General features: G+C 37.1%; 1 protein-coding gene across 5 annotated transcripts in view; it reads right to left on the bottom strand.

Moving 5' to 3' along the window:
- trpm7 (transient receptor potential cation channel, subfamily M, member 7) overlaps window positions 1-12,411 on the bottom strand; it is a 100,867-nt gene that overhangs the window by 73,424 nt on the left and 15,032 nt on the right. The window contains exons 1-7 of one of the 5 annotated variants that reach the window (XM_025907324.1): window positions 11,290-11,496; window positions 10,424-10,503; window positions 8,971-9,009; window positions 5,083-5,290; window positions 4,623-4,836; window positions 470-594; window positions 56-227 (exon numbers count right to left, since the gene is read on the bottom strand). In XM_025907324.1, coding sequence (XP_025763109.1) covers window positions 56-227; window positions 470-594; window positions 4,623-4,836; window positions 5,083-5,290; window positions 8,971-9,009; window positions 10,424-10,503; window positions 11,290-11,340 — 889 coding nt within the window. In that variant the 5' untranslated portion in view covers window positions 11,341-11,496. Of the gene's footprint in view, window positions 1-55; window positions 228-469; window positions 595-4,622; window positions 4,837-5,082; window positions 5,291-8,970; window positions 9,010-10,423; window positions 10,504-11,289; window positions 11,497-12,411 lie in introns of those variants that run through there. The other 4 variants (XM_025907323.1, XM_025907318.1, XM_025907320.1 and 1 more) reach the window with 4 other exon arrangements.

Here is a 12,411-nt window from a genome sequence, read left to right as displayed (position 1 = left end):
GTTGCAGCACTAAGCATGTACTTTTTACATTAATGACCAAAACAAACTTTCTTACTGGCATGTATTTTCTGGAGGTTGATATGCTTCTCCAGTTCCCGCCGCAATTTGACTTCAGCGCCATACTTTCCCACTGTCCCATCATCCACAAGGAGGAAATGTGAATGCAGGCTGTTGAGAACGTTTAGTTTGCTGAGAGGATTCAGTAGTGTCTGATACGGAGCAATAATCTGCAGTGTGGAAAGGAGCAGCCATTAACAGCAAGAAAAGTACAGGGAAAAAAGGATACCACACACACACACACACACACACACACACACACACACACACATCTTTTTTATTTATTTATTTATATATATATATATATATATATATATATATCTATATATATCTATCTCTTTATATGCACACATAAATGACAAGTTCTGTGGCGCATTAACATTCAGGTTAGTCACAATAAGCTGCATCTTACGTCTCTGCCGATGAGATCGTTCCTGTTTTCAATCACTCCCCAGGGTGCAATCCCGATAGTGCAAATTTTCTTTGATGATCTTGAACAGTGTTCTTTGAGAGCATCTCCCACATGTTTTGCTACACCTTCAGAAACAAATTTCAAAAAAAATAAGCTTTTATTCTTTCTTAAAAAAAGGTTTCCAGTGCTAAATATTCCTTATTAATATTAGAAATAAAACTGTCGGCCCAAGTCACATATCTCAGCATAATCTTTCACTATTAAAAATTTATTTTATAGATATATTTAATCAATGTTGTGAAAAGAAATGGACAACCTCCATCTGACTTTCAGACACTAAAAACATTGGATGGGTTTAACTATAATACTTCAGATTCCTTCATGTATCCCATCATATCAGCAGATTTGTGAAAGATGGCTGAAGGATGCTCAAAATCTACCTACTAACAGTCTATATTTAAAGTAATCTCGACAATAAGGTTGGGTGATATGTAAAATGTTTCCAACCGACATTCATCAGTCCAATAAATGACGATAGGCGATATATTCGCCTGACTTTTTCGTGACATTTTGATGGGCAGAGCAATGTAATCATGCACAGATTTATTTGCGCATTAATAACACAGAAGAAGTCCAAACATGGAGGAACTAGTTGCAGCTGAGTTTTAGTAGATACTTCACTTCTTTATTTTAGATTTTAACTTTTAACATTTGAAGTGGTTGTCGGCACAATCCGCCACACTTTTCAGTCACACTTTCTTAGTTTTTCTGATGTTAGTTTGTCATACTTAAATGATATGTGAACATCTTTTGCACATGTTTTCATATGATATTTAACATCAGTTTGTTTTAAGTGTTTTTCTTCTTCACTGTCTGTATAACGTTTAATGTTGATAATGCAAAATGCTGCACAGTAAAGCAGCATGATTCATTATTGATGAATGTAATAAGTGGTTTAAAATGCCTTTGTTACTAATTTTGGTCATTTTCTATTAAACAGTTCTCAAATTTAACTTAACACTTCAGTGTTTCTTAGTTTTAGACTAGTCGTAGATTACTGTGCTTTTCTATACAGGCATGCTTTTACTCCACTGCCAGTGTATTTGGGATCATTCTGAAAATCCGAAGCCATTGCCAATCAGATGCTTTCCAGATGTTATTGCACAGTGAATCAAAATCTGACTACTTTTCTGGGTTCATCATTCCATCAATTTTTACAAGATCTCCAACACTGAAATGCAGCCCAAAACCTCCACTGTTTTACAGACGGCTATAGACATTCACGTTTGTACCTCTCTCATGACTTCCTCTATGTGTATTCATCACAATTTGAACCAAACATTTCTAATTCAGCACTCTATAAGGCCTGTTGCCAGTGATTTTCAGTTTGCATACCTCAGCCAGTTCTCTCTGTTTCCACTCCTTTAAAAATGGCTTCTTGACAGCCACCCTTCCAACTGAGAAAAACTCCAGCGAGGCTTCAGTGAACAGTAGATGGCTCAACTGAAAGGCTGGATGAATCTCTCAGGTCCTGTCAGGTCTTTGCTGAATTTTTTTTTTCTATTTCTTAAAAGACTTGATCTGCTACAGGAGATTTTTTTAAGACCTGCTATTTCTTTTGTCCTCCATTTGTCCTATCTTCTCAATTTTTTTTAAGGACACTGCACACAATGTCAAGACATGCCAAGGTGTTGGCTAATATTTCTTTGAGAACTACCTTGTTGGTGCAAAAACACAATTCTATGCCCATCAAACTGTTATCTTTGGCATTTTTCATAGATTCACCTAAAGAAATAAGAGAAAATTAAGCGTTTTAAAGAGCCTAAATCTACAATTTGAATTTGTTTGGTTAATATTGGTTCTTTGTTTATTTGTCTGTTGTGTGCAGACACAACACTGGTCCGTCACCTTTTTTAATACTTGAATGATTCATAGGTCAGATTTAATTGGCTTAACAAATCTGTTTGGGGTTGTGTGAGAAAGGGCAACTGGCATAAAAATCTGCCAAATCATAAATGCAGAGCTACCCATTGTGGTGACCCCTTGGAAATAGGGGAGCAGCGGATGTAGTTTTATTAAGTGATAAGTGTACCATTAGTTTATGTTTTTCAATTTTCTCTCATTCTTAGACAAAATAACAACCCATGTTCCTCTCTTGATCTCTATTCATTAAAGTACATGCATTGCTGTCAGTTAGCAAAGTCCAAAAAAAAAAAAAAAAAAAAAAAAAAAAAATAGGCAAAACACCAGAGTGTTAATGACCAAAATGCCACTGATGGGGCCAGCTCACAACAAGTACATTAGCCCTGGAGTTGTTTGTGAACCACAATCCTCACTTGATGGATCCTATGAATTCAGCAGTAATTTGTGAGCCGGGAGGCCATCCCAACTGGCCAAAGTACCAGAGATGGATTAAAAGTAATCACTGGTCTGAGTAATTGACCCTGTGAGTAATGATTTAAACACTATGATCAGACCACAGCATCTTAATGCCATACTGTGGCTGCAAACACACATCAGCCACGACTCACAACCAAATGACACGGTTAGAGAATTTCTGCTACATCAGCGAATCACCATTAACGGGCTGTTTATTTGTGTAGGGTAGATAAAAGGCATTTTTCTTTGGAAGACTCTTCAGTGTTTGTTAATATATAGAAATTATCATAATTCTTATTATTAGAATTAAAATGAACAATAATAATAATAATAATAATGATAATACTAATTTATCATGTTTATTCAGTTATATTAATAAGTGTATTTTTCATTATACCAAGAATCCGCTGACTCAACAAGGAAATTTTACATTTTATTAGGTTTGTTGTAAAAAATCAAATTTCAGTCCAAAATGCAAACATTAATTAATTAAGAGGGCAGTTTCCACATATACAAAACTTTTCTAGATGTATATGTAACATGTGAGACTGCAAATGTTTGACAGCCAGCTCAGACATGAGCAAAGACTGTGTGATGACCGATGTCTCCTGTGCGAGAATAGTACAGGTAACCGTCCAGTGAATTCACACCAAGTAATGTCATATATCCTGCCTCTTTCATGCTCCACCCAGGGATCACCCTTGCCCAAACCAAAGCAGAGTATTTCTAGTAGTAGACCATCTATTGTGTGCTATATGCGAAAAAGATCATCTTCCACCCAATCAAACATTGCTGGCAATTCATTTGAAAACAAAAAGGATTTCAACAACAGATATCTTCCTATTGGTCAAATAATTGATGGGTGTTACCTTCATGAGAAGCTACATCAAATACATTCCAGGACTGCCAATCATTTTCTAGCAGCACCAAAAACAAACTACCTATGAAGTTCTGTCACCACTTTGAACTTGCCAAACCTAATGGAGGCAGCTATGCTTTCAGCATTATGATCAACTTTTGGTTTTATTTCTAACACATTTTGTCTAATCACAACAGCATTCAGTAATGGTTTCAGTGGTTCCATCCACCAGTAGCAAAACTAATGAAGCCTCCTGTCTCATTAAAACATAAAGATGATACCACAATGGTCAGTCACTGCTGAGAATATGAGGCCTATTAAGAGCTATTCCTCTTGTTCTTGTGCTGAGGGAATAAAGATCTATTTGTGAAAACCACATGAAAATGCTCAGCCTGAGACTTTCAGTATAAAAACAAAGCTATAATGATTTAATATCCTTGAAGTGCAACTTGTTCAAAATTTATTGAGGCCAGTAACACTGAAAAGGTAGAGTGCACTCAGTGTACTGTGGCTGATAAAGTTAATCTACAGATAACGCAGTTTCTTCCCGCTGAGCACATGTTGGACAGGGCTTGCTTTCCACTATGACTGAACAACCTGTTAAACATGAATCTGCAGCTTTTGTAAAAGAAGAGTTTGATCATTAACAGTCTGATTTATATAACTGTTAGGTTTCTTTTGGAGAAACTGATTTAAATACTTTTGAATATACATGTAAATGTACATGGTGAGAATCTGTACATAAAAGTGTAAATTTCCAACATTTTCCCTAATTTCTACAAAAATAAAAAAATGCCTTTCCTCATTTAAAAATCAATCTGAATTGCACAACCTTTTTAAAATGATACATTATGCAGGAGAATTTTGTCCTTTCCACATTATTTCAAAAAGAACAATGTTTCTCTGATTATTTACCTGTGTTAACACCACCGGTGAGAATCCAGGCCCCGGTGGTGACAGCAGCTTTGATGAGGCCCTTGCCGACCACCTGCTTAATGCGGGGGTGCAGATCAAAGTTCTGAACTCCTCCATGGACAGAAATGAGGATCTTGGGAAGCTCCATGTGCCACTCCTTTAGCATCAGCCGTAAAATGCTGTCTGGCCTCGAGTCATGGGACAAACGTACATACTGTCCACAGTTTCACAAACACAAGAAAAACATGTTAGCGTAACACACAACGAAGAAAGGATAGGTCACGACACACAATAAATTTGTGTTTAGATGGAAGAAACTTGCCTTTAAATGTTATACAGAGTGAAGTGCCACAGAAAAATAAGCTAACCCCCCCCCCCCGAACCCCAACACAGTTTCTATATTAATGTTAAATGTTAAAAATATATAAACATGACACAGCAAAGAGGATTAGCCCCTCACCTTGGCTCTGTATGAGTGAGACCCTCCCTGGAAGTTGATGACACCATAGGCATCAGTGGGTCTGGCCTCTGTGTGTTTTTCCACTGACCACTCCTCCAGCTCCGGCATAGGCACATTGGAGCTTTCACCCAACTTCACATCCGAGTACTTGGTGGCCAAACTGGCTGTGAAGCCAGCATGTTGCCGCACCAGCCGCCCACAGCAGCACCTTAAAACAAACAAACAAACAAACAAACAAACAAAAAAAGATGAATTTTTCAAATGTTTGCACAGTTTAGATTATTATTAGCCATAATACAATTTTGAAGAAATAAAAAGAATAACAGGAAACCAATAATAACAATTACAACAAGAGTTTTCAAAAGCAGAACAATAATATAGAGAAACAAACACAGTACAAGGAACAGGAATCCATGCCACACCTGATAAATATTCCTCAAGTGTTTTTCAGAAAACACTGCACTCTTCAACTGAATATTATGTTGAACTATGAATGTGAGCCTATTATTTTTTTCATTATTTTCTATAAACACACATTGCGACAATGTTGGCTCCTCAAAATAAACATTGCTGTGGTTTCAAATCATGCCAGCCAAGTATAAGTAGCCACTATAAATCAAAAGTTGAGGCTTTAGATTAGGTTTTTTTTCCCTAAGATTTCCCAACATCTGTATGTGTATGAGACACAACACTGTCATGTCAGGTGCACAGCTCTGGCTGTGAGTATAGACGCCCTGTCCACCTGCAGAGCAAACGTCCTGTTTGCAATAGGCAGCCAATCAAAAGCTGCACAAAAGGCAGAGAAGCTAAAGCGGCACATCATCATTAACAAAAAAATGTTTGTCATGTGCATAGGATCCCTTGTTCAACATAACATCTTCCCCCAATAGGCCAGAAGATGAGATTATTATTCATATTTTTATATATATTTTTTAAACAAGCCCCCCCAAAAAATGCCAATTTAATTACAGAACGTACTCCAGCTAGATTATTATATACAATTTATATAACAAAGCTTCAAAAATAGCAGTAATGGAGAATAGTAGTGGAGTGCATGCTATGCTAGATATAGCAATTTATCAGTTAGTTTTCATTTTAACAACTTCTTAAATTAGTTGTGCTATCACTGTGCAAAACAAACCAGCGGTGAATGGGAGCAGTTAAAACCCATTCCTTAAGATTATAATAACCTTTAATGTAGTACTTCTAGTGACATTTTAATCAGGAAAAAAAACCCTACTCATTAGTGAGGGTTCATTTAACCTAATCTGCTTCACAGTTGAATTAGTTGGTGGAAACATCGTCACAGGTCTAAAAATGACCCCAGGCTATTGGACCATTGATATGTCAAACCCTGCATTAATAGCAATGGCATTCAGGTGTACAAAGAATTCTCAGGTACTACTCAGCCGCCTGGGACATGTACTGTATATTTAGACTTAGTCAATCAGTGCAATATTGCATGTGTTTTTTGTCATCTGTATGTTTAAGACCCTTTTGCAATAAAGTAAAGGTGCAGGTATTTGAAATGACTGTACAATTTATTGGGCTTAGTTTTGCCTTGTTTTAGTGTTCTCTGGTTATAATTCTAGCACACAACCTTCACGATCTTTTAAAGCCCAAGTTCACCCGTCCTAACAACCTGTGGCAGAAGCTAAGACAATGGAGACCGTTTTAAATAAATAAGAGGAGTAAAACAAATTCAGCAAAACAAATTGTCTTTTTCATTTACAAGATCGACACCTGGAAGTACTAAGTCTGGCTCTGTCTACCTGTGACATAAAAAGAGAAGTAGGTACCTGTATTTCCTCTTTTGCAGCAATATGGGATATTGCTTATATGGGGGTATAGTGCAAATGTACTCAATATCATTACATAATCTTAAAAATATATACAAAATAAAACACAATCACTGAAATCCAGTTGTTCCCATAACGGCTCTTTAAGCTGCTACTTAAAGAGGGTACAACATCTTGGCCCCATTGCCGAAAGGTTGCTACCTGGATGAGAATCTGGTTTTGTTTTTCAAAGCCATACCCTTACACATGTAATTCTTTATACTTGGTAATAACAACTTCATGATACTGATGTACACCATTCTTTTTACAGCTGAAATCTTAATTATAATTACTGTGTTATAATTCTAGCTCCAGCAAAATCAGTCAACTTGGGTTGATATTCTGTCTTTCTCCATTAAAATGAAACTACCAAAAAATAGGGACTGTTCATTTCTTTGTAAGTGAGCAAACTTACTTAGCAGGGTATTAAATTGATTAAATAATTACAATTAATGAATTGTAATTAATTAATTAAAATTAATTAGTTGTATTTCATTCTCACAAAGCAGCTCTATAAGTAACAAGACAAGTCAAAGTCATGCCCAGCTAACACAAAGTTATTGTTACTATCATTCATTATTTATTCATTACTATCAAGACTTGAACTTCCAGTTCATGGTCAAAGGTGTAATAACTGGCACTTGCTTTGGGGCACTAAGCTTAATCTATCTGGGAAACATGTGGGTGGAGTACAGCATTGCTTATGAACATCTCCTCATTCTGTCATACAAGTACAATGGCCACAGTGAACAAATCAGTCCGCTGTCAAGGTAACTCGTTTAAAGTGACACTGAAAATAAGCTTGGGTTAGATTTTGGTCACACCCGTTTCAAAATATTACACCCTTCTCACTAAAACACCATCTAGACGAACCCTGAAATTATTAACTGATGGACTAATGTTAGGATAAACTTAAATGGCTCTCACATGTCCTTTTCCGCAGGAGAATTTCTTATGCTTCAGCTCTTAAATCGCAGTATTATTGACCCACGAGACAAAAAAAAAAAAAAAAAATCAATCACTGTCTATGAAAGGTACATATACATATTATTCTTATAACTTAACTATTTGAGTTATCGGAAATTATGACCATTCCACTACACAAAAAAAAAAAAAAAAAAAAAAAAAAAAAAAAGACATCAGCTAATTTTATTGTGCTGACATATGCACACAGATCCTGACAGTTTCAGCTGTGTAACGCCAGGATCATCTACTCATTATTGTGGGTATACGTTTGTTTGTTTTTTGCATTTCCATGACTTATTGTATCTATAACATCAGTTCGCACTGCAGTGTTCAGTACTTTGTGAGATAAGCAGATGCTGAGTTTATTTTGGAACGCAGTTGCCCATTTGTTTAGACAGGGAGTTCAAAATAACTGCCTGGAGAGCTGCAGAGTGGCATGGCTTGGCTTCTAGAAACATTTTAATATTCTCCACAAGATGTGTGCCTAACATTGCCAGACAGGATTCTCTGGCAGGGACAAAGATGATCTAATTCACAGCTTCTTTACTTCTTTCTCCATTTCCATCCTTTGTCTATCTCCGTCTCGTGTCAGCCAGATGTTGAGACCGGTCTCCCTTAAGGCTTCTGCCTGGGTGTGTAACTGCAACAGTATTGTGATTGTGATACTTCAAACTCTGAGGCAGCAAGCTACTAAAACATATACACAATTGAAATACTGGACACACTTGGTAAAAGTGTGTCGAAGATATGAACCATCTACAGCCTAAATCATTTATCTATACATCAATGATGACAGATTTTTCAAAAAACAAAAAAGCCTAATTGTTTATCATTATTGAGTCTGAGCTTTGTTTTCTGTCTTCCTCTACTAGCCTTAGGGGAGAATATGCATCCTAACACATAAAGCCTGGAATTTAATTGTTTCCTGGTAAAGGTTGTTGTTTAGTGGAATTTCAAAGGAATTGCAAAGAATTTACCTCTGGGGTTTTTCTGATGTAAAGCAGCTGGTTAGGCATGGATTCTGCCAGGCTAACCCTGTCAGATAACAGAGAATGAGTCGAACAACAAGCAAACAAATACTCACCTGACCAGCTGCTGGCAAATCTGGCATCCTGGAAGGCATCTGAAAGGAATGCCACAACAACTCAGTCAGTGTGAGTATAAATAAAAACAGAATAGATAAATGTGAAGAGCATTTCCGACCATACACGACCGTTCTAAAACAAGACTAATGTGAAGTTTGATTTCGCCAAGTGTGAAGGAAGTTCTCAGCAGAGAAAGTTCTTTAAGGACATTAAGGAAGGTTAACTGTCTCCTGGGCAGACAGCCCGGTTAAGTTGGCCTTTAACCAAGAGACAGTTATGAAACCTTCCAAAGGGACTCACTTTGATCACAGTCACATGCCACACTTTGACCTAATGTTAAATGAGCCTGTGTTCACTAACACCTCTGAATCATTTAGCAGAAGCCGCACGTACAGCAGTTAACAGAGAATAACCAGTTCGCAAATAATTGATGTAAAAGAAAACACAGGAAAACAAGTCACCCACCATTATTGTGAGTTTACAAGAAGAAAGGAAGACATCCAAGGACTGTTTAACCATAAATATAAGCTGCTGGTGGGAACTTTAAAAAAAAAAAAAAAAAATCACCTTTTCCTTGCCTGTTTCTCTGCAAATGGATGAGTATTTATAGCAACTACTGCCCCTTTAACAGAGCTGTTTGATGTTTCTCATGCACACAGCACACAGTGGATAAGTGGCCTTCATGACACGCAAAGCCAAGAAGAAGGCTGCATATAATTTCAACACTGCACTGTAAGATTCCAGTAAGTCTGCAGAAAAATACTGTGTCAACTGACAAAAGACCAAAATCAGTTCTTCAGAAACTGGCTATTCCTTAAAATAAAAAATATCCACACAGTGAAAAAAATGAGGATTAAAATGGGATTTTAATTTTAATCTCAGAAAAAAAAACTGCTGTTGGGAGACTGAATAAGTAGTTTATCAGAACATCAAAAAGAATTATTGGAAACAAAACAAATACTCATTTTAGCACTCGTTAGCACACATTTATGCTCCTAGGTGAATTTTTTTTATATATATTCTTTTTTTTTTTTTTTTTAATGTTCAGGCCAATCCTGATGTTTTCCACATAAAAGATTACTAGTCCAATTCTCACTGTGAGGATGACATTTTATTACTTTAACACTGGTATAAGGCAGATACCTGAAGCTGAGGTATAAACATCATATCAGAACTAGACAAATTGGACTGATGCATTGCTAATATGGCTTTTTTTGGGGGGGGCAATCCCATCCCTAAGATTGAAAGAAGTCACGATCCACAGGTTCATCACTTGCTTAACCCCTCACTTAAATCTGTAATTTTAGTGACAGACATAAACATTAAAACAGACTCAATTTGCCTCTGGAGAGTAGTCGTTATGGTTTGGGCCTTCTTTAACTCACACCATGCAATTACGCCGTTTCCATGGCTATCACCAGCAGACTCACTACAGTAGGTCTAAGCACATACCTGTGGGGGTCCTTTGACACTGGAAGTATGTACACACATTCCCTCTTGGTGAAAGTGCTTTCTATCCAGGATTTCTGGGACTGTGAACAAAAAGAAACAGTTGTGAGCAGCGGCAGCTGAGGTCTCTCATGTTTGTGTTTAACGGACTCAAATGCAATTCAAGCAAAGTATACATAAAAGATACGTAAAGAAAAATTAAATGAGAATAAAAGCCAAGTATGATTTAAGTTATTTATAACAATGTTAAATAATAAACTTCAAGACATCTTAAAAGGCTAAAAGGGATGTTGCACCCCTTAATACAGGATTTAGTCTATAACAATTTAAGGGGATTAGAAGGTTTAACACAGAAGAAAAAAATGAAACAGTCATATAAAATCATGACAAATAGAGCTCACGAGGAACACCAGTTAAAGGCATCTACTGAAACAGTATAAACAGCCGTCTAATTCTACAACAGCATTTTTCTCATAACAAAGGTTTATGGTGAAGGAATTTTCATTTAATGCCTCGTGCCTTATTGTTCCCCTCCAGAGCAGCCTAGAGGAACCCAAGGGCGCTTAGCACCATTAATCTCTTCAGCACAAAGAGGGGAACCTGCAAACACCTTCTCCAAAACATTTCAACAATTCTTTAAAGTCTGACAAAAGTAGTAGAGCAAAATTTTCTGCCGGAGGTCACGTTAAGCGTTCCTCAATATCAGCATGTTGTTTGATATAAACTAAACAGTAGCATCTTAAATTCAGGATCCGAAGTTACATCCATCACAACAGGATTTAAATCTGCCTCCAGAAAATATCAAAAACATGTCAATAAGCATGTCATCCCACAGCTTGACCAGTGACAATAAGCAACCAAGTTTGTACCTGGATGTCCTCCTCTTCATCTCTGTGTTTAAGGGCTTTGTACAGAAACATACCAGGACTCCTTCACGCATCTCCTGGACAAACCACAACACCCACAGCCTCTCCCGAGTACTGGGTCATCAGCAGCATATCACTGTGCTGTTAGATCTGCACGCAATTTCCATACAGGTCTCAAAGTCTACAGCTGCACAGTTACCATACAGACCCAGCTAGAGTTAAACGTTGAGTGATCAGTGAGAGGTTGCAGCCTCCAAACTCCATCCACAGTTAATCTGTAAGAAGCCACTCAGGGGGCAGATGAATGTGTCTGAGACAAACTAGATATTATACTTAGGCTGGGGAGAAAGAAGTGAGGGAGGCGGGGGTGTGGGAGAGGATTAGTGGATGGGCAGAGACCTCAGTGATATATACCTAGTTGGCTACTGACAACACACCACCAACTGTGATTCATGCAGTACACACAAAACCTCTCCCAACAACTCAGGCACTACAATTAGTCTTTAAGAAGCCTCCCTTACTTTGATACTCATTTACAGGAGAACAGCATAAAAAAATGCCAGGATTAAATAAAGGCAACTAAGTTTAAGCAAAAAGGTCCCAACATGGATTAATACACCAACTTAACGAAGATCCTGAAAATTATGCAGGTACAAGGGGGTCCAAAGATGTGCAACAATTATTGTTCAATTTCCACTTCTGTGTCAATAAAATATAAAGTAACATTACCTTTACAAAAAGATTTATGTTTACACAAATGCTATTTATCATATTCAGCCGTTTTTATAACATATCAGAACATATTTTTAAAAACTTAGTCCTAGCAGTTTGCTGGGATGGAGCATTCAGGTGTGTCTTAACACAATGCCAAGGTGGAAAGACATCAGCAATGATCTTTAAAAAAATCCGTTATTACTGTCTATCAATCTGTGAAGGATTATAAGGCAATTTCCAAACAATATCAAGTCCATCATTCTAGTGGAAAAAAAAAATCATGACAGCTGTTAATATTCCCAGCAGCTGAAATTCACCCAGAATGAGACAATGTTCAGAGAAACAGCACAAAAAAAACAAAAACAAAACAAGAACAACATCTCAGACTCTACAGGCCTCGGTTAGCATGAC

Source organism: Oreochromis niloticus, linkage group LG1 (genome assembly GCF_001858045.2).
Source record: "Oreochromis niloticus isolate F11D_XX linkage group LG1, O_niloticus_UMD_NMBU, whole genome shotgun sequence".
Classification (NCBI taxonomy): Eukaryota; Metazoa; Chordata; class Actinopteri; order Cichliformes; family Cichlidae; genus Oreochromis; species Oreochromis niloticus.
The sequence above is the reverse complement of the archived record's forward strand: the minus strand, read 5'-3'. Positions and strand labels throughout refer to the sequence as shown.